This window comes from Carcharhinus amblyrhynchos, chromosome 6 (assembly GCF_965287045.1).
Source record: "Carcharhinus amblyrhynchos chromosome 6, sCarAmb.v2.hapA, whole genome shotgun sequence".
Taxonomy (NCBI): domain Eukaryota; kingdom Metazoa; phylum Chordata; class Chondrichthyes; order Carcharhiniformes; family Carcharhinidae; genus Carcharhinus; species Carcharhinus amblyrhynchos.
In genome coordinates, this window is record NC_137329.1 from 87941610 (window position 1) to 87968051 (window position 26442).

General features: G+C 42.0%; 1 protein-coding gene across 6 annotated transcripts in view; it reads left to right on the plus strand.

Moving 5' to 3' along the window:
- Positions 1–26442, plus strand: part of LOC145344509 (structural maintenance of chromosomes protein 1B-like) — a 141494-nt gene that overhangs the window by 32899 nt on the left and 82153 nt on the right. For all 6 annotated transcript variants that reach the window (XM_080191686.1, XM_080191684.1, XM_080191687.1 and 3 more), the window contains 4 exons: positions 15674–15814; positions 21993–22075; positions 23662–23869; positions 25531–25716. In XM_080191686.1, the coding sequence (XP_080047812.1) occupies positions 15674–15814; positions 21993–22075; positions 23662–23869; positions 25531–25716 (618 nt within the window). The remainder of the gene's footprint in view (positions 1–15673; positions 15815–21992; positions 22076–23661; positions 23870–25530; positions 25717–26442) is intronic.

Below are 26442 nucleotides of genomic sequence, written 5' to 3' on the forward strand. Positions count from 1 at the left end.
TCAGATAGCTACGTTTTCTTCCAAGTCATTTATAGATATTACAAACAACAGAAGTCTCAGTACTGATCCTTGCGGAACACCTTTCATTACAAACCTCCACTCAGAAAAAAAACCCTTCCACCGCTATTCTGTTTTCTATGACCAAGCCAGTTCTGAATCCATCTTAAGATTAACAGCTACAAGTTTCTTACCTTTTAAAAAATATTCTACTTTTCTATTCTTACAACCAATGAATAGCCTCAAACTGGCTCACATTATACTCCATTTGCCCACTTACTGAACCCAGTCCAATCTCTTTGCAGTCTCTTAGTATCCTCAAAACCTATATTCCTACCTGGCTTTATATTATCAATAAGCTTAGGTACGTTACTCACGGTCTCTTCAACTAAATCATTAATATAAATTGTAAATAGCTGACACTCTAGCACCAATCTTTGCGCCACTTCACTAGTTGCAGCCTGCCAACTTGAAAATGCCCTATTCACCCCAATCTCTGCATCCTGTCTGTTAACTAATCCTCCATCCATGCTAATATATTGCCACCATAGCTATGAGCCCTCATCTTGTGCATTAACATCTTTTTAATCCAAAAAAGCTACATCTGCAGGCTCTCCTTTATCTATCCTATTAGTTTCATCCTTAAGAAAACAGTAAATTTGTCATACACAGTTTTCCTTTTGTAAAACTTTGTTGACTTTGATCATATGATTTTGTGAGTGTTAAAACTTCCATCATGAGAAAATACAGCAATTCCTGACAACTGATGTCAGGCTAATTGATCAGTAATTCCCTGTTTTCTCTCCTTCCTTTCTTGAATGGGAATGTTACAGTTTCTAACTTCCTGTTTGGTGGGGCCATTCTAGAATCTAGGGAATTCTGGAAACTTATAACAATGCATCCATTATCTCTACAGCTATCTCTTTTAGAATGCTAGGATCTAGATTATTAGGTCCTGGGAATTTGTCAGATTTTATTCCCTTTTTCCAATACATTTTCTTTGCTGATATGAGATCAATTACTTTAAGTTTCTCACTCATTTTAGTCCCTTTGTGTTTTGTACTGTGAAGATAGATAAAAGATATTTGTTGAATATTTGCCATTTCTTCATTCCCATGATACCTTCTCATGTTTCTCCCTCTAAGGGATCTTAGTTACTCTTGTTTTTATATACTTGTGGAAGTTCTTCAACTCTCATATTGTGTGTTCCCCCTTTCCATTAAACTTTTGATGGCCCGTTGCTACTTTCAAAAGCATTCCCAATCCTCAGGTATGCTGCTGTCATATAAGCTTTTCTTTTGAATCTAAAACTTTTTAGCATGCTGATTGGTTACAGCAGGACTGGGACTGGAAGTTGAATGTCCAACGGTATTCAGTTTTCTGGAAGGATAGACAGGTTGGAACAGGAGGTGGAGTTGCTTTATTGGTCAAAGATGACAGTATGAATGTAATTTCTTACTACGTGTTGAATTGATCTGGGTAGAAACAAAAAAAAGGAAAAAACATCATGGTAGGAGTAATTTACAAGCCCCCAAGAAATACTTCTAAAGTGGGAGATAATATGAGCCAAGAAATAATGAGGGTTTGTGAGAAGGGCACAGTGATAATCATGGATGATGTTAACATGCATATTGACTGGATTAATCAAATTGGCAAAGATAGCCTTGAGGGAAATTTCATAGATTGTATGAGGGATTGTTTCATGGAGCAATACATTATGGAACCAAACAGGGAGCAGGCTTTTTTGGATTTAGTATTATGTAATGAAGGTTGGTTGATAGTCTTGTTAAATATTCTCTTGGAAAGAGTGATCAAACATGCTAGAATTTCAGATTAAGCAAGAAGACAGAATACCATACTAGTGTTTTAGCATTGGGCAGAGGTAATTATACACGCCTGAGGAAAGAGATGGCCCAGATAAACTTGGCACAAATAATTGAGGACAGGACAGTTGAGGAAATTGATGGATAATCAGAGAGATATTGATTATTTCTCAGTTACATTGAATCCCTCAGAAGAAAAAGATTCCATGGCTAGACAAGGAAATCAAAGAGAACATAAAGCTAGTGGTAAGCTGGAGGATTGGGAGAACTATTGGGAGAAGCTTCAGCAAAGGCTACTAAAAATAGAATCAAGAGCGAAGGTGAACTACGAAAGGAAACTAGGAGAAAACATAAACACAGATATCAAAGGCTTCTTTAAGTATATAAAGAGGAAGAGAATAGCTAAAGTGAATGTTGGCCTTTTAGAGGACAAGACTGATGAGTTATTAATGGGGAACATAGTGATGGTGGACGCACTGAACCAACATCTTAATTAATTATGATGAAGATTTTCCAAAAGCTGTTGTTAGTGCAGAGGAATGTGGTGCAATAACCATCACTAGGCAGAAGGTATTGAATAAACTCATGGGATTAAAGGCAGATAAGTCTCTGGGACCCAATGACCTGCACCCCAGGGTATTAAAGGATGTGGCAGCAGAGATATTGGATGCATTGGTTGTGATGTTTTAAAATTTTTTGGATTCTGGTAAGATCCCGGTGGATTGGAAACATGTTAACATGATGCTCTTATTCAAAAAGGGAGAAAGGCAAAAAGTAGGAAATGCTAGGGCAGTGAGCTTGACCTTTGTAGTGGAGAAGTTGCTGGAATCAATCATTGGAAAGACAAAGCTCAATCCACCAATGTCAGCACAGTTTTACAAAGGGTGAGTCATGCTTGATGACATAACCATCAAGGTGGATAATGGGGAACCTGTGGACATGGTATATCTGGACTTCCAGAAGCCATTTAATAAAGTGCCGCATAAAAGACTGATCCAGAAGGTGAGAGTGCAGGAGATTTGGGGTAGAATACTGGATTGGATTGCAGATTGGCTGACAGAAAGCAAAGGATCGGGATAAATGGGTCCTTCCGTGGTTGGCAGAATGTAACTAGTGAGATGTGCAAGCAGTGACTAAGTGTAACGTAGCAAAATTTGCAGAGGATATTAAAATTAGTGGCAAAGCAGGCAGTGAAGAGGATATTACAGTGAAGGATTTTACAGATGGAAATAGGCCAGGAGAGTGGGCCAAAATTTTGCAGATGGAGTTTAATGTGGATAAGTGTGAGGATGTCTGTTTTGGCAGAAAAATGTAGAAAGGCAAATTGTTACCTAAATGGAAACCAGATTCAAAATGCTTCCGAGCAGAGGACCTGGGTGTCTATGTTCATGAATTGCAGAGTTGGTATGCAGCATATAATAAAAAAGGCAAATGAGATGTTGGCATTTATTGCAAAGGGACTGGAGTATGCAAGTAGAAAAGTGTTGTTGTAATTGTATAGGGTATTGGTGAAACTGAAATCTGGAGTACCGTGTCCAGTTTTGGTGTCCTTATTTGAGGAAGGATGTGGTGTGGTAGTGAGATGACACCTGGAGTACTGTGTACAGTTTTGGTCTCCTTATTTGAGAAAGGACATACTGGCACTGAAGGGGGTGCAGAGGAGATTCACTAGGATGATTCCGGAGTTGAGAAGGTTAGCTTATGAGGAGAGACTGAGTAGACTGGGGCTATACTCATTGGAATTCAGAAGAATGAGGGGAGATCCTATAGAAACGTATAAGATTATGAAGGGAATAGGTAAGATAGAAACAGGGAGGTTGTTTCCACTGGCAGGTGAAACTAGAACTAGGGGGCATAGCCTCAAAATAAGGAGGAGCAGATTTAGGACTGAATTGAGGAGGAACTTCTTCACACAAAGGGTTGTGAATCTGTGGAATTTCCTGCCCAGTGAAGCAGTTGAGGCTACCTCATTGAATGTTTTTAAGGCAAGGATGGACAAATGTTTGAACAGTAAAGGAATTAAAGGTTATGGTGAGGGAGTGGATAAGTGGAGTTGAGTCCATGGAAAGATCAGCCATGATCTTATTGAATGGTGGAGCAGGCTTAGGGGCCAGATGACCTACTCCTGCTCCTAGTTCTTATTAAGGAGTTGAAGTCAAAGCATTTTATGTTCTCAAGAAGCAGTTAAATACGGGAAGGCAGAATCCGGCTATTGAGTTGGATGATCAGCAGTGATAATGAATGGAGGAGCAGGCACAAAGAGCTGAATGGCCTCCTACTGTTCCTACTTTCTATGTTTATTATTGATGCTACAGCTCCTTTTCCAATCTGACTTTATTTTCAAAATGTGATGTCTCCTGGAATATTTATTCCCAACTTTTTTCATCTTGTAACAATGTCTCTGTAAAGGGGATTAGATCTATGCCACCAGTTCATCTGTCTTGTTCCAAGTGCTTCAACTATTTATATGAAGAGGTTACTTTTGTCTTTCCACTGTTATTTGCAAGGATCTGATTAATAAATATTGTTAATCACTGCCTGTTCAGTTCCACCCTGCTTACCTGTTTGCTGTGCTGTTCTGTTGCCTCGTTTTTTCTTTCTAGATTTCTAAATCTCATAGAATCCTACAGTGTAGAAGGAGCCCATTCGGCCCATCGAGTCTACACTGACCACAATTTCATGCATTTCCCCTAGCTAGTCTCCCTGACACCAAGGGGCGATTTAGCATGGCCAACCAACCTAACCTGCACATCTTTGGACTGTGGGAGGGAACCAGAGCACTTGGAGGAAACACATGCTGAAATGGGGAAAATATGCAGACTCCACACAGAAAGTGTCCCAAGCTGGGAATTGAACCCAGGTCCCTGGCGCTGTGAAGCAAAAGTGCTAACCACTGTGCTACTGTTCCTTTCTCCTGGACAGTGCCACCACTTTTTAGTCTAAGCACAGCCCTAGTTATATGATTTGCCAGGACACGGCCCCAGCCTGATTTAACTGGAGCACATCCCACTGGAAAACTCCCACTTTTACCAGCACTGCTGCCTGTGTCCCATGAACAAAACCCTTTCTTTTCACACTATTCTTAGACTCACCTGACTAATTCTCTAATCTGCTTGACTCTATGTCAGTTAGCCCAAGGCTCAGGTAACAATCTGGAGTGCTGCATTTTAATTTGGAACCTAACTCCTTAAACTCTCTCGGTTAAATATTTTTCCTAGTTCAACCTATGTTGTTGGTTCCAATGTGGACCATGACAACTGGTTTCATAGTGGGTGGGATTGAAGAATCCAGCAGGAGCCAAAAGCTCAGAGTCCCATTGGTTAGAAACTGGTTTGCAGTTCTCCCAGTGGGTTAATGGTGAGTCAGATATTCCACTGACTAATGACAAGGCTGGCATTTGCATTCATTGCCTTCTCATGAATGCTCATCAGATCTGCTGCTCACCAGAAACACATGCCACTTCCCAATCTTGTCATGTCAGTGGCAAATTATGCCAGTCTGATTCATGTTTGAAAAACAGTGGTGTGTGGTGGTTGGATCTCATTTCGCTTATGACTTTGAGATGAGTGCTACATTCACTGTGCTAGCTTTTGTGATGCCAGTGGAATGTCACACTGCTGGAAGTGTAGGGTTGGTCTGCCCCAAGCGCCATAGTCCAGAAGGACAGCACTGTGCAGTGGTGCTGAAGCAGGGCTGAACATTCAGTCAGAGACCAGCATTTCAGCTTGGCTTGGGTGAAGGCTAACAGGCACACGGTGGACAAAGAGGCAGGAAGGCATTGAAAAAGGTTGATGGGAAGGAGGAGTGATGGAAGGCAGAAGGGCAGGAAGGCTTCCCAGGGGGCTAGAAGAGGAAGGGGAGTAATGGCACACAGAGAAAGATGAAGGTGGTCAGCTGGAATCCAACAAGGGAAATTGAGATGCTGATAGACAGCACGTGGATATGATGCTACAAGTATGAATGGGAGGGAATACATGTAGACTCCGGAGTAGATAAGGAGAGTTGGGAAGGTTGTTAATATGGCACATGAGGATTGAGTCACACTGAGGTTCGTGAAAAAAAGGGGGCGTTGCATGGGAAATGGATCATTGTATTGTTCAATCATGAGGGCAGTGGTTGTCTGATTAAAAGTCAATGTCCTTACTTTGCAGCCAGCAGGTTGAGACCCTCCTTGGGGTCACAGTCAGGGATCAGACTAAAGACAGTCTAGGGGTGCAACAGCCCATGCTGCAGAGCTATGTACACACATTGTACTCTCATTCCAGGGAGGGGCAAGAGAAGTGTGCTTATATGGGACAATGCACAGCTTGGTATTCAGATCCAGCCTGGTCCATTTGCTCATCTGGCTCTGTACTGGTCGCAAATGGGATGCTAATGGTTATGGGAGGCATGTGCAACCTGCGTATGGGGAAAACATAGTTTTGGGGAGGCTGGGGGAATCTCCTCTGTAGATGACCTCTCACTTGGTCCACATGGGCATGAACAAGTCAACGTTGATGGGCTGAGGGGTCACATGTTCTAAACGCGGAAGCAGCTGCACTTTTGAGAGCTTTGTCATCTTTTAAATTTTTTTTATTCTATAATTATTTGATGCTGATGTGTGTAATCTATACAATGTTCCTGGCTAAATTTTGGCGGTGATGTGCCAGGTTAAGTCAAGAAAACTCATGTTTGATTAAGGCGTCAGAGACAACCAGGTTGTGGACCAATTCACAGTGGCAGTTTCACTGTTGAGAGGGCCTACACTTTAGCAATGTTGTGAGTCTAGTTGTGAATGACTGTTTCGGCTCCCCAGAATAGATTATTGGTGTTCAAAGTGATGAACTGCAAAGATATCCTAAAGAAAATAAATTAAGCTGAGAAGAGAATCCTGTCTGTTGAAAGAGCATTTTCCTTGGTGAGAGCTCGGCTTCAGTCCTTGGAAATAGTGCTTTATGATATGTTGAACATCCTGGGCGGTTCGGGGAGATGGGCTGGGGAAGGAATATCTTTTTGCCCAATCTATCAGGGGGAACTGGGGAAGAATTTCTGGATGAATCTGATAATTGGCCGTCATGCTTTCACAGTCTCAGTTTGAAGGCTGGGTGTTTTGAGTTGGGTGGAGCATGTTGTATCTGGTTGTTGAGGCCTGGAGGTCAGTCAAAAACTCTGACTACTGGTCTTGCGTTGTCTTGTCCTCGGTGTTTGTTGAGAAGGGCTAGAAACAGCCGGATGCGACGGATCTTCACTGCCTGTTGGGGCCTAGGTTTCGCTTTGTCAGGATTTTGGGATGATAACATCGTGGAGAGACAAAGACTTCAGTGAAACTCTGATGGATCCTGGATGTTGCTCAACAATCTGTCATGGCTTTGTCCTCTTCAAGCTCCATGGATGGTTATATTGTCCTGAAATTCATCATTAATCCTGGACTTTGTTCCCTTGACATTATATTCCTGATTTTGTGATTTTGTCTTTTATCCTGACAAGAGTGTATCATATATGAGCACAGCGACATTTGTTGCCTGTCATAGTGCAAAAAATATTTCTGTTCGATATTCCTCCACTGACATGCTCCCAACTGTTGGATGAGGGAAGTCTTAATTTAATGTGCATTACTGTTTGCATTCAATCTTGGTTTTGATGTATCAGACTCTAATTCTTGGGTTTCAGTGTTTGAACCATTTTGTGGAATAATGATCATTCTGTATTGTACTAGATTTTGGGGATTGTGGTAAAATAAAAAACCTTCAATAAAAACAGTCATAAAAAAAACACTGATGGGCTTAGGGGGAGGTTGGGAATGTTAACAACAAGAACATGGGATCCAGTATTTCTGGGGAGGCTGGAGAATGATAGGAGAGGGCTAAGCCTTCAAATTGAGGTTCCAGATAAATTCTAGGAATTAGACAGTGAGAATGGGAGGATCAAAACTGCTCTCAAAGTATTTGTGAAGAACCACTATCTTCCATTCTCAAAGCAATGGTGCAATTACAGATCGAAAGTACAAGTGAAGCTGCATTGAAGGGGTCTGAGGCCGTGTGGGAGGAATATACAGCTGCAGTAAGGGATCCTTTTTTGGGGCACACTGAAACTTGTTGCCACAACATTTAAATGAAGGCCGGCTAAGAGAAAGAGGTGTTCCTCCTTGAAAAGTTAGCTGTTGGAATCAATGCCTTTTGCTGCACTTAACGTCACAGATGCTGCATTTCAACATTAACACAAAGGAACGTGAAATTTGGGAATGCAGAGAAGTGCTAAGTAAGCACAGGTGCTGCTTTTATGGTATCCCATCAATGAAAGTATTCTCTGTAATTTCCAGAATTGACATTCATAACAGCCTAAAGGGCATCCAGCCATCGATCATAAGCAACTTATTGTTAATGACTGTGGAAAATCTAAGATTGGAGCACTGAACCAAGTCAGGTTGTAAACTCATTCAAACTTCTCCAACTTTTGGAATTTGGATGTTACATCTCAGAGATGACATCTTGATCATGTGATGTGTACGTTAGCACTTCAGTCAGGATGCATCATCAACAAGTTTAGTAGAACAGAAGCCAATTATAGTTGTTTTTGGTTCAAGATTGTGTTCACCATTTTCAAATGTTATGTGTTAATACATTTCATCTCATTTCAGAGAGAAAGACAAAACTAGAATGCTGCCTTTTTGAGGGTCCTAGTGCAGTGGAGATGGAGAACAGGGGAAAGTGATACCGAGCGCAGCTTCAGTAGGAGCCCCTGCCTGAGGATGCAGGGGAGCCACCTCGAGAACATGAGGATTGGGAGGATAGGCCCAGACCAAGAAGGCAGCTCACTAGACCAAGGGTATACAAAAGAAGATTCAATTCGCAGATGAGTGCACATCTGCGCTAGTTCCAAGCTCCGATGGATCACATCTGTCATGTTCTTTGGGAGGCTACAATACTCTTTGGAGTCAAAAGCTAGCCCCTGCCAATGGCCTTGAATGTGATTGCTGTGCTCAATTTTTTTGCCTGTGGATTGTTCTAGTGATTCACAGGGACCTTGAATCATAGAATCCCTACAGTTTATGAGGCCCATCAAGCCTGCACCAATGACAATCCACTCTGTCCCCGTAACCCACATATTTACCCTGCTAATCCCCCCCAAAACTAGGGTCAGTTTAGTATGGCCAATAAACCTGACCCGCACGCCTTTGGACTGTGGGAGGAAATCGGAGAAAACCCATGTAGACACGGGGAGAATGTGCAAACTCCATACAGACAGTGACCAAGCTGGGAATTGAACCCGGGTACTTGGCACTGAGGCACAGTGCCTCCTTGCCTGTGCAGCATTCCACAGTCTGCCACAGATAGATGCATTGAAGAGGTCATAGACACCCTCTGCAGCAAGGCACATCACTGTGTGTAAGGTTTGCATTCGAGGAAGATACCCAGGCTGCGAGATTCAATGGCTTTTTAACAATCTCAGGCTTCCCAAGTATGCAGGGTGTAATAGATTTGGCTTTAAGGGCTCCATGGCAGCAGCCCCTAATACTTATCAACCATAAAGGCTATCATTTTGTCAATGAACGTAAGAACATAAGAAATAGGAGCAGGAGTAGGCCAACTAGCCCTTCGAGCCTGCCCCGCCATTCAATAAGATCATGGCTGATCTGTCTTGGCTCAGTTCCACATTCCCGCCCTCTCCCCATAACCCTTAATCCTCTCTCTTATCAAAAACCCATCAACCCGTGTCTTAAAAATATTTAGCGAGGTAGCCTCCACCACTTCAACGGGCAGAGAATTCCAGAGATTCACCACCCTTTGAGTGAAGAACTTCCTCCACAACTCCGTTCTAAACCGCCCCCCCTTTATTTGAGGCTGTGCCCCCTAGTCCTACTATCCTTTCTGAGCGGGAAGAGTCTCTCCACCTCTATCCTATCCATCCCATTCATCATCTTATACGTCTCAATGAGATCTCCCCTCATTCTTCTAAACTCTAACGAGTACAAGCCTAATTTATTCAGCCTCTCCTCATAGCTCAACCCCCTCAACTCCGGCATCAGCCTAGTAAACCTCCTCTGCACTCCCTCCAACGCCAAAATATCCTTGCGTAAGTACAGCGCCCAAAACTGCACACAGTACTCCAGCTGTGGCCTCACCAATGCCCGAGACAGCCGCAGCAAGACCTCCCTACTTTTATATTCAATCCCCCTCGCTATGAAGGCCAGCATCCCATTCGCCTTCCTGACCACCTGCTGCACCTGCAGGCTGGGTTTTTGCAACTCATGCACAAGGACCCCAAGGTCCCTCTGCACCGTCGCCTGCTGCAGTTTTTCTCCACGTAAGTAATAATTCTTCCTACCATTATTCCTACCAAAGTGGACCACCTCGCACTTGCCAACATTAAATTCCATTTGCCATTTCCTGGCCCATTCGCCCAGCCTATCTAGATCCTTCTGTAGACTCTCACCACCCTCCGCACAATTTGCCTTTCCACCAATTTTGGTGTCATCAGCAAATTTTGACACCCTACACTCGGTTCCCTCCTCCAGATCATCTATATAAATGGTAAATAGCTGAGGCCCCAGCACCGCCCCCTGGGGCACTCCACTAGTCACCATCCGCCAATCCGAATAGCACCCATTGACCCCCACTCTCTGCCTCCTATTTGACAACCAGTCCTCTATCCGCGCTAACACCCTACCCCCAACTCCATGCCCCCTTACCTTCTGCAATAACCTCTTGTGAGGTACCTTGTCAAACGCCTTCTGAAAATCCAGAAAGACCATATCCACCGCCCTAGACACATCCTCATAGAACTCCAGTAAATTTGTCAGACACGACTTCCCTTTAACGAAACCGTGCTGCGTCTGCTCTATCAAGCAATTCCCCTCAAGATGCCTCGCTATTTCCTCCTTGATGACAGATTCTAACATTTTACCTACAACAGACGTTAAACTAACAGGCCTATAATTCCCTGCCTTTTGCCTGGCACCCTTCTTAAACAACGGCGTAACATTAGCCGTTTTCCAATCTTCCGGCACTTCCCCGGAATCCAGCGACGTCTGGAAAATAACCACCAAGGCATCCACTATCACCTCCGCCATTTCTTTCAGGACCCTCGGATGCATTCCATCCGGTCCTGGGGACTTGTCCACAATCAGCCCCTCCAGTCTGTCGAGCACCACCTCTCTAGTAACAGTAATGTCATCGAGACCCTCCAGTCCTACCACCTTTCCATCTCTAACATCCGGCAAATTATTCACGTCCTCCTCCGTGAAGACAGAAACAAAAAAGTTATTCAAGACCTCAGCCATTTCCCAATCCCCTACCACTAAGTCCCCCTTCTCATCCTCTAAGGGACCAATGTTCACCCTAGCCAGCCTCTTCCTTTTTATATATTTATAAAAACTCTTGCTATCCTTTTTCATATTAAGCGCTAGCCCAGCTTCATAGTTTCTCCTACCCTTCTTTATCAACTTCTTTGTCAATCTTTGTTGACATTTAAACCTCTCCCAATCCTCTTCTCGCCCACTACTCTTAGCTACTCTAAACGCCTCTGCTTTTAATTTAACACTTTCCTTCACCTCCTTCGTTATCCACGGCTTATTACCTCTCCTCTTACGGTCCTTTTTGACCATTGGAGTAAATTTCTGCTGAGCACCAAGAATGATCTGCTTAAAGATCCTCCACTGCTCCTCAGCAGACCTACCTTCCAACACGCTCCCCCAGTCCACATTCGCCAATTCTTCTCTCATCCTACCGTACTCCCCTCTGTTCAAACAAAGGACGCGTGTCCGGGAACCCACTTTGTCCTCCTCCATCTGCACCAGAAACTCCACCATACAATGATCACTCTCCCCAAGAGGATCCTTCACCGCAAGTTCCCTAATTCTACCCGCCTCATTGCATAGCACCAGATCCAAGATAGCTTGCTCCCTCGTCGGTTCCAACACACAGTGTTCCAGGAAACTATCCCGGCAGCATTCCAAGAACTCCTCCTCGAGCCCACCACGTCCAACATGGGTCGACCAATCAATATGCAGATTGAAATCCCCCATAACTACGGCCGTCCCATTCCTGCACGCCGCACTTATTTGCGTGTTAACAGCCCGCCCCACCTCCAGATCATTATTCGGGAGCCTATAGACGACACCCACCAGCGTCTTCCTCCCTTTGCTGTTCCTAATCTCTACCCACAACGATTCCACGTTCTGCTCCTTGGCTCCAATATCATCCCTTGCTACCACCCTGATGCTATCCTTAATCACCAGAGCTATGCCCCCCCCCTTTTCCCTCCCGCCTATCCTTCCTAAACACTTGATACCCCTGGACATTCAGCTCCCAGTCCCTGTCACCTTGCAGCCACGTCTCTGTAATGGCCACCAGATCATATCCATTTGTGTCGATCTGCGCCACCAACTCATCCATTTTATTCCTAATGCTTCACGCATTCAGATAAAGCGCCTTCATCCCAGCCTTCACCTGGACCTTATTTGCCGGAACGCCACCAACCATACTCACGCCCCTTACTCCCCCTATTATTGGGACATCCTCGGCCTCTATCCTTACCTGTACTGTCTCCTTAACTTTAGACCCCGTAATGTCACCTACCCTCACACCCTCCCCCCCTCTTAATTAATTTAAAGCCCTGTCTACAGTCCTCTTTATACGATTCGCCAGTACTCTGGTCCCAGCACGGTTCAGACCAACCCCATCCCACCCGAACAGGTCCCACCTACCCCAATACTGGTGCCAATGCCCCATAAATTCAAACCTATTCCTCCCACACCAATCCCTGAGCCACCCATTCACTTCCTTAATCCTATCAACCCTATGCCCATCTGCACTCGGTTCAGGCAGTAGCCCAGAGATGACCACCTTGTCGGTTCTACTTTTTAATTCCATTCCCAGCTTTTCATACTCCCTCCCCAGATCTTCAGTTCGCATTTTGCATGCAACTAGTCTGCAGTCAATGGAAACACGTAATGCACATTTGTGATAAGTACTCTGGGAGTTGACTCATATATTCTGAATCCCTCTAAAGTGCCCTAGATATTCAAAGGGTCTGAACGTCTACATGGATGGCTGCTTGAGGATAAGGGGCGCCCGCTGAAACCCTGGCTCATATCACTTGTGCATCAATCTCAGAATGCTTCAGAGGAGAGTTACAACATAGCTCACATCTTCACTTGGTTCCTATTTGAGCAGACCATTGGCGTTCTGAAAATGCATTTCCGCTGTTTGGACTGTGCCAGTGGGGTATTTCATATACTCTAGGTAGGGGTGCATCCTTCACAACATGCTGCTGCAAAGGGGTGATCCTTTGCTACCGAGGATGAAATGGAAGCGATGAGAGCTCATCGGAGAATGAAGACCAGGAATCTGAAAATGCTTCAGGATGAGGGTAAGCTTCCGCAGGACAATGCCATTGAGGAACAATGATGTGGAAGGTGTGCTTATTCCATTTTATTAGTTACCAGATTCCAGGAAGAGTAAAGTGAAGGCTGTGGGAAATGGCCGTAATTGTCCTGTCCCTTAATATCATTCCATTGTATTCAAAGGGCTGCCCAAATAGTCACATGTACAGCAAGTTCAGCATTCAGACCTGGGCCTTCCAGCCTCATGATTCACCAGGTTATGGTCTTTAAGAGGATCAGCAGTTCACCCTGTATAGGCATGACCTGGGAATGAAAGCCAAAACAACAGCAAGAATTCTCAGACTACTTACTTGATGCACGAATTACCACATTAATGAGAAAATTACAGGGGTCAATGAGATGAGGGCGTGGTTGAGAATATTTATCACCTATCCAGATCTTGTTCTTTGGTACTGTCACTGAAAAGAGACAACTGCAGCTAATTTCCCTCACACAGTGATGTGTCAGGGTTACACGTGCATAAACCATATGCTACTCATTAAAATAACGCAGCTCCATGACATCATCCACAGATGATAGTTTGAGAAACTGTCTTTAGTGAGGTTGACATTACATGAATGTGAGTCTCACAAAGAGAGACTATTACTTTGGTTGATGGCTAAACCTTGAAATAAGAGATATGCAGACAATTATAATACCTTTATTTCACCAAGTTATTCATAGAAACATTAAATGTGTTATCAAAAATAATTTCATATTGGCTAATTTTCCTAACTCTATGCCGGGATATAGAACCAGCATCAGCAGCACAGCCAGAGGCAGCCTGCTGACTGCTATGTCCTGATGTCTGTGAGGATCTTGATGCATGTCATTTAGTTGCCTGAGCCTGGAGGGCCGTGGCCTGATAAGGGTCTCCTGCTTAGGGACACATGCACAAGCAGATTTGGTCACAGCCAGAGGGGTTTCTGAGCAACTGGACACGGTTGGAATGTCTTAACTGGAGACTCATGGGTGAGGAACAAAGTGCTTGAGAAGGCAGAGAATGAGGAGGTTGGGATGAAATTCACATCATAATTTAAGTGTGTAGATACCATTGTTACCATCTTTCCTGTCTCACTTAGGTTATTGAACTGCTTCGCCATATTGTATCCATAAGCATGACACTACACTGCTGCTGACCTCTTGTGCTCCCTCCAGCTATACCTTCTTGGTGTCTTAATCCTGTTACTAGGGAACAATATGGGTTATACTTGCCACTTGTCAGGCCAAGCCTGGATATATTCAGGTTTGCTTTTGGACATAGACTGCATCAGTATCTAAGGAGTCGTGAAAGGCGCTGAACATTGTGCAATCATCAGTGAATTTTCCCACTTCTGACCTTATGATAAAAAGGAAGTCATTGATGAAGCAGCTGCAGATGGTTGGGTCTTTGGCACTACCCCCATGAGGAACTCCTGCAGTGATGTCCTGGAGCTGAGATGACCTGCAACAGCCACAACCATCTTGCTTTGAGTTCAGTATAACTCCAACCTGTTGAGAGTTTCCCCCTGATTCCTCTTAGTTAGTCTTGCTTGGACTCCTTGATGCCACACTTGGTCAAATGTTGCCTGAATTTCAAGGGCAGTCAGTCTCACCTCACCTCTATAATTCAGCTTTTTTGTTCGTGTTTGAATCAAGGCTGTAATGAGGTCAGGAGCTGAGTGGCCCTGGTGAACCCAAATTGAGTGTCAACAGGTTATTGCTAACCAACTGCCACTTGATAGCATTGTTGATGACCTCTTCCTTTACTTTACTGACAATTGAGAATAGACTGATGGGGTGGTTATTGACTGGGTTGTCCTTTTTATATGTAGGGGATACTTGGGCAATTTTCCACAATGCTGGGCAGATGCTAATGTTGTAGCTGTACTAGAATAGCTTGACTAGGGGTGTGGCAAGTTCTGGAGTACACTGTCTTCAGTTTGCTGTTGTCAGGACCCATAGCCTTTGCAGTATCCAGTGCCGTTACCTGTTTCTTGGTATGCAGTCAGTTGGATTGGCTGAAAACTGGCTTTTATGATGCTGGGAACTTAGCAGGAGGCTGAGATAGATTATCCACTCGGCACTTCTGGCTGAAGATTATAGGAAGTACTTCAGCCTTATAATTTGTACTGGTGCACTGAATACTCCTTCACAAATATGCTGCACTGCACTGACTTCTGGTTTCCTGTGAAATTGGAGCTTCCAGGATGTCACAAACATAAAATTTAACCTCGTGTTTCTTGATAAATGTATATACTTTTTGCTAGTGATTAGAAAATGTTATTTTCAGGCCAATGAACTAAGTCACAGTCATCAGTCGTTTGTTGGGTTTTACTTGTCTTGTAGCATGGTTGTATTTCATGTGAAAAAAATCTTGTAAGCATATTGAATCCAAAATACTTTTTAGAATCTTTCTGGAAGTGTTTAGTGGTAGAAAACAGATTACTCATCTATTACTGTAAATATATTTTGTTTTACTGATTGAATTGGATTTTTTTTGGCTTTACAGATTCAGCAATATAAAGAACTGAAGGAACTAGTGAGGAAACAAGTGTCCTCAGTGGCTCATATGCTGGAGAAGCTGCGATGGGAACAAAAAACTGATTGGGATAAGCTGGAACTGGATAAAAGAAACTTTAAAGATTTGGAAGTAATCATAAAATTTTATGCATCATCTTATTTTGCCACTTGAATGCAGCAAGTGGTCAATGCTGCAAACTAATCACAAAACAATAGTTCAGGCACATAATAATATTAGTGCAAATTTGTCAAAAACTTTCTGTTATCTTTTAAAAACTTCTATGACTAAATCTTTAAGTTAGTTCATTATTTCTAAATTGTCTCAACTTCCTGCTTATTTTAAGAAAGAATTACACCAATTCAAACTTAGTGTTTAAACAAATCTTACCTTCTGTTGTAATTTTTGTAGTGATTTTGTGACTTCCACACTTAACAATTCCTGTGCCACTTTAATAATGGAAAAGCTCAATGGAAGATAGTTTCCAGCCATTGAATGGCTCCATATTATTTTTACCTTAAATTGCATGAAAAATTTGAAAAACTTAAATTTGTCAATTCAAAAATTATTACTAAATCTTGGTCCTTCCCATGACTCGAAACCTGCCTGTAAACAACCCCATTTTCCGTATACAAATGTAAACTTAAGTTTAAGTTAAGCTTAAACTTATTTGAGTCACAAGTAGGCTTACATTAACACAGTGATGAAGTTACTGTGCAAATTCCCTACATGCTATGGTGCCTCTTTGGGTATGCTGAGGGAGAATTTAGCGTGGCCATTGCATCTAACCAGCCTGCCCTTCAGACTATGAGAGGAGACCAGAACTCCCAGTTGAAACGAATGCACAAGGAGAACATGCAGACTCCACGTAGACAGTGACCCAAGCCGAGAATTGAACCTGGGTCCCTGGAGCTATGAGGCAGCAGTGGTAACCACAGTGCTTGGTTTCATAAGTAAAAATTCCCTGCAAGTGGTGGGAGATGTAGTCAATTTTTTAGTTTTCTACCACAGGGAAACTCCAAAGCATCATCCAGTTGAACTTGTCTGCTTTCCAAGTGCCCTTAGTGTTGTAAATAACACAAAGTCAAGTAATTGTATAGCTGTCTTTTTCTTTTTGGTCATTACATTACATAGCTGTCTTTTTTTTTGTCAGTTAATCCCTGAACTTGCTTCACAAAGATTGAATTACTAAATCTCTCAAAATGTCCAAGTCTTCCAGAACAGGGTACTGATCTCCCAGGTGTTGTTGCTCACAATTTAAATATTCTGTCTGACTTTGTTATGTCACTGCTGAGAATGGAAACTGGCTAGTCTATAAGGAGCAATCTGGGTCAGAACTTGGGGAATGTATGAATCAAGGTGAGCTCACAAATCATTTAGGGTGGGGAATCTTGGAAATTGGGGCCAAGCTCAGAAGGAAAGGATATCACAAAATGGGAATCAGGGAAAGAAAAGATTTGGGGACTATGGGAGATTGGAACTCGTGTGGGAGGTAGAGAGGGAAAGTGGGGAATGGGTTAAATGTTGGATCAATATTCTCTCAGAGGTGAGAACAACATAAACTTGGTATTTGAAAGTGATATCGAAACAGGGGTGGCAAATAAAGAGATGAGTAAACCTGAAGACCATGCTGTGGATAAGTGGTATGTGGAATTGAAGCACCCTTCAGGAAAAAGCAAGGTAGAGGGAAGGCCCTTGTACTCTGGACTGTCAGACCAGGTGATGTTTTAGTGTCTTGAGACAAATTAAACTGTCAATTAAAAGGGAATAGGGTAAATATTTAAGTTGAAAAATAAATGGATCTGGGGAAATGGAGTTACACAAGAGAGTGCCAGTACCATTTTGATCACTGGCCTCCTGTAATGTTACTTGTATCATACTATAAAAAAAATTTTTTTCTTCTTTATTCATTGGATTTGGGAATCACTGCCTGGGCTAGCATTTATTTATTGCCCACCCCTAAATGTCTTACTAGGCCATTTTTAAGAGTCAGCCATATTGCTGAAGACCTAGAGGCAAGACCAGGCAAAGATGGCAGATTTCCTTCTCTAAAGGACATTATTGGACCATGAGGGTTTTGATTCTGAATCAAGGGAGTAGTTGAAGACTTTGTCCTATATGCAGCTCAGCACCAATGTGCCTTGTGAGAAATGCTCCAAAGACTGAGACCACTGTTTTTTGTGCCATTTCTCGGTTTCAAACATGGCAGTCTGTTCTGGCCTGTGTTGAAATGAACAATTTGACTGGCTCAAACTTGTCACTTTCACTTAAAACTCAAGTTCATGTAAATATGAGAGAGATAGGTTTTATTAAAAGTAGCATCAATAGCGAGTTTTACTGAACATTTGTGCAAGGAGATTCTGACTGTTGTTTCTGACTGACTATCTGTGGATTATACAATTACTAACATTTGGAAGTAGGATCTTGGGGCATTATACTTATTAACACTATTTATATATAGACTATCAGAAAATTATTGTTAGCTGAAGGGTATCCAGTATTATCATTGCATATCTGTACAATTTCAGTTAGTTACTATTATATATTAGAAACAGAATTCCTCCCATCTCTGTTTTCCTTCTTATGAATCACTCCCACCTTCCCAGTTCTGATCCCCTTCTGCTCATGATCTATCAGTTGTTGAAAATGCTCACAAAATAAACACTAGCATGAGGAAAGATACTACTACAATAAGGTAAAAACATTAACATTTGCAAAATGAGGTGACCTAATACCATATGGTCAGATGTCATGAATAAACAAATAGGATTTCCTCCAATAAGAGTTGACAAATATACCTGAAGATTGCACCTAGTCTTGACTCCCATGTGCAATACCAAAATTTAAAGTTATCAGTAGTGGAGGGGAATGAAAAGGCGAACAGAATTTTTTATGTTGATTGTGGGGAGCATGGAATTTTCTGACTAAAGAGAAAGGTTGAGGCATATAGCATCTTTTATGAAAAAATGGATAAATGCCTAAAGCAAAGCTTTGGCAAGGTAGAACTATTGCTCTAACAAATAGCTAACTCAGACATGTTCTGCCAAATAGCCTCCTCTCCTGCAAAGTTACTTGGCTGTGCATTACAGAATCAAACATGATTCAGTGGTGGTACTTTTATCAGAAGAATATGAGTTCAAGCCCAGCTCAGACTTGAGCACACAAATCCAAGTTGACACTTCAGTGCAGAATTGAAGGAGTTGTGTATAGCCAAAGGTAGAGTAATTCAGTGCAGGCCTCATATTTTTCAGGTGAATATAAAATTACTAATGACACTAGGGAAGATCTTGAAAACAGTGTCAGTGCTCTGGACACCAGTACCTGGAACAGATATCCAAAAATATATTTCAGGACCTTGTGGGACCTTGCTGTGTGCAATTTAGTTATCATGTTTCTTATATTACAACAATAATACTTAATTAGCTGTAAAGCAAAGTTGAATTTGCAAACAACACTAAAAATGAAAGTTCTTTCTTAATAATGCATTCATTTGTATGTATAAGACGAATCATAAGAACATAAGAAATAGGAGCAGGAGTAGGCCTTCGAGCCTGCCCCGCCATTCAATAAGATCATGGCTGATCTGTCGCTGCTCAGTTCCACTTTCCCGCCCTCTCCCCATAACCCTTAATCCCCTCTCTTATCAAAAACCCATCAACCCGCGTCTTAAAAATATTTAGCGAGGCAGCCTCCACCACTTCAACGGGCAGAGAATTCCAGAGATTCACCACCCTTTGAGTGAAGAAGTTCCTCCTCAACTCCGTTCTAAACCACCCCCCTTTTATCTTGAGGCTGTGCCCCCTAGTCCTACTGTCTTTTTTGAGCGGGAAGAGTCTCTCCACCTCTATCCTATTCATCCCATTCATTATCTTATACGTCTCAATGAGATCTCCCCTCATTCTTCTAAACTCTAACGAGTACAAGCCCAGTTTATTCAGCCTCTCCTCATAGCTCAACCCCCTCAACTCCGGTATCAGCCTAGTAAACCTCCTCTGCACTCCCTCCAAGGCCAAAATATCTTTGCGCAGGTGCAGTGCCCAAAACTGCACACAGTACTCCAGCTGCGGCCTCACCAATGCCCTATACAGCTGCAGCAAGACCTCCCTACTTTTATATTCAATCCCCCTCGCTATGAAGGCCAGCATCCCATTCGCCTTCCTGACCACCTGCTGCACCTGCAAGCTGGGTTTTTGCGACTCATGCACAAGGACCCCGAGGTCCCTCTGCACCGTCGCCTGCTGCAGTTTTTCGCCCCGTAAGTAATAGTCCTTCCTACCATTCTTCCTACCAAAGTGGACCACCTCACACTTGCCAACATTAAATTCCATTTGCCATTTCCTGGCCCATTCGCCCAGCCTATCTAGATCCTTCTGCAGACTCTCCATACCCTCCGCACAATTTGCTGTTCCCCCAATCTTGGTGTCATCAGCAAATTTCGACACCCTACACTCGGTTCCCTCCTCCAGATCATCTATATAAATGGTAAAAAGCTGAGGCCCCAGCACCGACCCCTGGGACACTCCACTAGTCACCATCCGCCAATCCGAATAGCACCCGTTGACCCCCACTCTCTGCCTCCTATTTGACAACCAATCCTCTATCCACGCTAACACCCTACCCCCAACTCCATGTCCCTTGACCTTCTGCAATAACCTCTTGTGAGGTACTTTGTCAAACGCCTTCTGAAAATCTAGAAAGACCACATCCACCGGCTCTCCTCTATCCACCGCCCTAGACACATCCTCATAGAACTCCAGTAAATTTGTCAGACACGACTTCCCTTTAATGAACCCGTGCTGCGTGTGCTCTATCAAGCAATTCCCTTCAAGATGCCTCGCAATTTCCTCCTTAATGACAGATTCTAACATTTTACCTACCACAGACGTTAAACTAACCGGCCTATAATTCCCCGCCTTTTGCCTGGCACCCTTCTTAAACAACGGCGTAACATTAGCCGTTTTCCAATCATCCGGCACTTCCCCGGAATCCAGTGACGTCTGGAAAATAACCACCAAAGCATCCACTATCACCTCCGCCATTTCTTTCAGAACCCTCGGATGCATTCCATCTGGCCCTGGGGACTTGTCCACAATCAGCCCCTCCAGTCTGTCGAGCACCGCCTCTCTAGTAACAGTAATGTCATTAAGACCCTCCAGCCCTACCACCTTTCCATCGCTAACACCCGGCAAATTATTCACGTCCTCCTCCGTGAAGACAGAAACAAAAAAGTTATTCAATACCTTAGCCATATCCCCATCCCCTACCACTAGATCCCCTTTCTCATCCTCTAAAGGACCAACATTCACCCTAGCCAGCCTCTTCCTTTTTATATATTTATAAAAACTCTTGCTATCCTTTTTTATATTAAGTGCTAGCCCAGCTTCATAGTTTCTCCTACCCTTCTTTATCAACTTCTTTGTCAATCTTTGTTGACATTTAAACCTCTCCCAATCCTCTTCTCGCCCACTACTCTTAGCTACTCTAAATTCCTCCGCTTTTAATTTAACACTTTCCTTCACCTCCTTCGTTATCCATGGCTTATTACCTCTCCTCCTACTATCATTTTTGACCATCGGAATAAATTTCTGCTGAGCACCAAGAAAGATCTCCTTAAAGATCCTCCGCTGCTCCTCAACAGACCCTCCCTCCAACGCGCTCCCCCAGTCCACATTCGCCAATTCTTCTCTCATCCTACCGTACTCCCCTCTATTCAAACAAAGGACGCGTGTCCGGGAACCCACTTTCTCCTCCTCCATCTGCACCAGAAACTCCACCATACAATGATCACTCTCCCCAAGAGGATCCTTCACCACAAGGTCCCTAATTCTACCCGCCTCATTACATAGCACCAGATCCAAGATAGCTCGCTCCCTCGTCGGCTCCAACACACACTGTTCCAGGAAACTATCCTGGCAGCATTCCAAGATCTCTTCCTCGAGTCCCCCGCGTCCAACATGGGTCGACCAATCAATATGCAGATTGAAATCCCCCTAACTACGGCCGCCCCATTCCTGCATGATTCCTTCAGAATCATAATTTATAATTTTCACAGAAGATAAACAGTCGTGAATTGTCTTCAAAAACACAAGATCATTACACAATTGTGTCAGCCCTGTTAGAGATTAGTGCTGGAGAGACCTAAGATTTTAATCTGAAAATTAAAATGTAGAATTGAGAAATATGATAACATTCAGAACCAGCCTCTGAAACTTAATTTATTTTCTATAATTAATTTCATTTTATCTAACCATTTTCAGCAAAATAAATGTAGCATCAACAGTGAAAATATTAATGCGTAGTCACTTTTCAGATTCGAATTAAGCACACAGAACTGGAAATAGAAGACTGTATGAAAAGAATAGAAAAGCTGGAAGAATATATTAATACCTGCAAGTAAGTCTTCAGCCAGAAGGAACACAACTCTTATTTTTCTTGAGCAGTTGATCTTTTATAAAAGATTTTCATTTATCAAGTTAGCTCAAAGACTTATGTAAATTATAAAACAGATCGAGTTATGTTTGCCTGAATCTCCCAAGACACGGAAATCAACATAAGATTGCCACTCCAACATGTTAGGTTGGTGGTGGAAGGTAGGTATGTGACAGGTGGGTGGAGTGGCAATGGGTTATGTGGCAGATAGGTGAGGTGAAAGTTGGGTCAGGGATATCCGTTTTGTAGTTAACCTAGAATTACACCAGTTTTTATCTATCTTAACATTTCATAGGTAGCTATTTATGTAAGTACATTGGAACTGTCCCAAGTCTCCACCTTAAGAGTCAGCGACATTAGCGTAGGATTTCAGGTCACAGATGAAGTGCCCATTGGTAGTTGAAACTTTCATGGCAATTTCCATATTGATCAGTGCGGCAAGACTTCCAAGGCATCCCAGTGAGCCTGTCATTCATTTATTCAGTGTCTGATAATCCAGAGACTTGAAGATATCACAGCATCATTTTTCTTCAGTAAAAAATGTAGGTATCCAATCAATTAAATTAAGTAACATGAAGGCATAATAGAAATCTGACTACAAGGAAATCCTGAATTATCAAATAATTTGAATTGAAAGGAATAGATTGTGTATAAAAGCAAGACAGCTTAAATAATACTTCCAAATGCATCTCATAACAATCTAAGTGAGAGGTAAAATTAATTTATGTTGACCTCCATACCAGATTGAACCTTTACTTACTGTCTGTGGAGAAGTATAAATCAAATTAATAGTGCAAATAAAGTACAAGTCTTCATGAAACTTGATTACTTACTTTCATCAATTTTGGCCCTGCAGTATTATTTTGTAATGATTTGTTCCTCTTTTTAAAATGTAATATTTAGTACCTCTTTGCAACCCTCTGAATAACTTAATTTCCCATTTGAGTAATTGGACTGAAGATCATTTTCTAGTCTTCTATCAGGCTGTTCTTTTTAATGAAGCACTATGATCACTAATGCATATCCAAAGATTTTCCAGTATTACAATTTTGAGCACCAAGACAATGCTGTAAGATGGCTTTCCAGTGAGATCTTGGAGGTCATGAAACACATTCCACTTGAGAATACCATCAGGAAGCGTTCAGATATTTAAACCCTCCATACGATTGTGCACTAAATAAATTAAAAACCTGATTTTCATTAAGGTAAGAAAAGGTGCCTCTAAAAAGCAGTTGGAGTGGCTAAATCTTACTTTAAAGTTCTAATATAAATGTTTGGCAAATGGTTCCTTTAGTTAGACCCTTGCTTTGAAAGATTATGCTACAGTTCTTATTGCGGTAGTGTGTTACTCACTGTTGGATAAATAAAGTTTGGGAAATTTCTTAAAGCATGTACCTTCTGAACATGTCCATCCAACAAAAAGTGTTTGCATGCTAATTTATAAGGAGCTTTGGTCATCTCTCTGTTTTTGAATTAGAGTAGGAAGAAAATCAGCAGGTGATGTTTGTGCTCCATTATGGGATCAACTATCTACCTGTTTTCAAAACTAGGACTTCACTGACTGAGCAGAAACAACGTGAAGAAGAACTAGCTAATGAAGTAGAAAGTGCTAAGCTACGCATAGTTGAAGTCAGTGAAAAGCTGAATGAGGTAGCTGGTGAGTTGCAGAATGCAGGGATTGATCATCGTGAAGGGCATCGGCAGCAGAAGAAAGCTGAAGTCCTTGAGAGTCTTAAGCGCCTATATCCAGACTCTGTAGTAAGTAGAAATTTAGATATAGATAATATGTTATTACACTTTAATATGCAATAGTTAGATGATTTCATGTGTTAAACATTGTGTTTTTCCTTGTTCTAGTAAACAAAATTGGTTAAATTTGTTTCATCTCTGGATACGCTTGTGAGAATGCTTTTTCTGTTCGTAATTTGAATTTCACATTCTGTTACTTCCATTCTGTGTTTCAAGCTTAGATTGTCTATGTATTTATAAAATATTTTTGGATTTTCCTTAATTTTCCTTTTTCATTCCCTCTCCATTTTCCTAATTTCCCTTTTAATTTCATCCAGTATGTTTTATATTCCTTTAGGCTCTTGAGACATTTTGCATCAAAACATCAGAAATGAATTGTTTTGGCCTTGTAAGCTTAGAATCTTTTCAGGTGTATGAGTTGCACGATAAGTCATTAAAGTTACAAGAGTAGACTTCCAATGGTAGTTCAGGAATTCTCCTTCATTTGTACATGGGGAAAAACAGAAGAACTACCTACAGTTGTTCCATGAAAGGTGCCTAGACCAAAGAAGAATATGAATAGGAATCAGGAATGCAGATGCAACCCCAGTTCTGTCTAATTTTAGTTTTTTGATTTGAGATTCATCCCAATTGTGCCTTGGCCTAATTTGGCATTTGAAAAACCGTTTGAATAGTCAATGGATTAAATGAATTTGAAAATAACTTCCTAACTAAAATGGAAAGAAAGAGATGTTTAACAGCTCTTTCAGCACTGTATCTACCATTGTAAAAGTGACACCTGAACAATCACAATCCAGTCCTTTTGACTGAGTTGAAAAGGTTTCTAGAAATAACTGGAAAGGGTTTTTTTTTTCAAATCTGAACCGTGCGTTGCAACTTTGTGTACCAGGAAAGCATGTTGTAAATTTAGACTTGAGAAAGCAATGGACATCAAAGGATTTGGTCATCAACGTGCTTGCCTCTGTGCCCAGAATACTACTATGCAGTCCCAGTTATCACCAGCCACACAAATTTGTAAAATCTACATTTGAGTTGTCCCAAGAACCACCTTATTAGAATGGATTTCAACTGATCTGCAAAGAAAACAAAAAGGGGAAATGTGCTGCAACGGTAACATCCTGTTAAAAAACACGGGCAAATTGAATTGATGATTCAAACAAATTTGATGTTCACTTAACAAGAATCATGTCCTATTTTGGGTCAGCTGATTTTGGCTTTATCTGGGCAGTTTCCATTCAGATCTTTGTTGCCAATGATTGTTATTGCTTATTTTACAGTTACACTTGTGAAAGCTTGCTGCATGTTATTTAAAAATACTTGCCTACCAATTGAGGGAAGCTTTGGAACATTGGAAGCATGGAAGTTAAACTTAAAGATAGCCATCAAATTTCAGAAAGCATGTGAAACATTTCTAAAATTCAAAAAGATTCAGAGAACTAGGATAGGACTTCAGAAGTTTTTTCTGAAATATAATCCGATGAGAGACATCAATAATAGGCTTTAGGCATAAAACCAACTAAAACCTCTCTGGTTGAATTATTTAAATGTATGAAATTAGTACATTTATAAACTCAACAGATCAGTTCTGCCTGTGATTTCATTTTCTATTTTGTGTATTGCTCATGAGAAATTAGCAATGACCTACCCTTGATTCTGTCTTCATTCCATAGTATGGAAGACTTGTGGATCTCTGCCATCCTATCCACAAGAAGTACCAGCTGGCAGTCACCAAAGTCTTTGGCAGATACATCAATGCCATTGTGGTTGCTACTGAGAAAACAGCTCGTGATTGTATTCGATACCTGAAAGAAGAACGAGCTGAGCCAGAAACCTTCTTGGCTCTAGATTATCTTGATGTAAGTTTAAAAATTTCATGTGTTGCAGTAACATAGTGCCTGATTTTATTTGCAGTGTTGTTCTTCAATGGGTTTGGGGCACTATTGAGAACTAAATGTCAGAAATAGACTTATAGAGTTATACAGCCTGAGGCCTGGCCACTGCTTTGATTTAGCTAGACTCACAATCTGACCATCATGTTATAAATTGAGTTTATAACTGCCCTGACTTTAACTGCCCTGTTTGTGAATTGAAATCCCACTCACCCAGTGAAGGACAGCACTCTGAAAGCTAGTGGCTTGTGCTACCAAATAAACCTGTTGGACTTTATACTGGTGTTGTGAGACTTCTTACTGTGTTTACCCCAGTCCAACGCTGCCATCTCCACATCTTGATTTTGCTAGTCATCTTTCTCACTGGTAGTGAGAAGGACAGTAAGAAGAATCACAACACCAGGTTAAAGTCCAACAGTTTTACCAGTGGCTTTTGCTACCAAATAAATCTGTTGGACTTTAACCTGGTATTGTGAGACTTCTTACTGTGTTTATACCAGTCCAACGCCGGCATCTCCACATCATGAGAAGGAGCCTGAGTTTCAATGTAGAATTGCAAATATGTTATTGGGACCAATGCCGTCTTGTACCAGTGTGCTAAATCTATCCATTCCAGTTGATTGACCCCTCCCTCCTGCAGAATCCCCCCTTCCCTCCATCCCCATCAGACTCCATCCACCTGCAGGCATGACA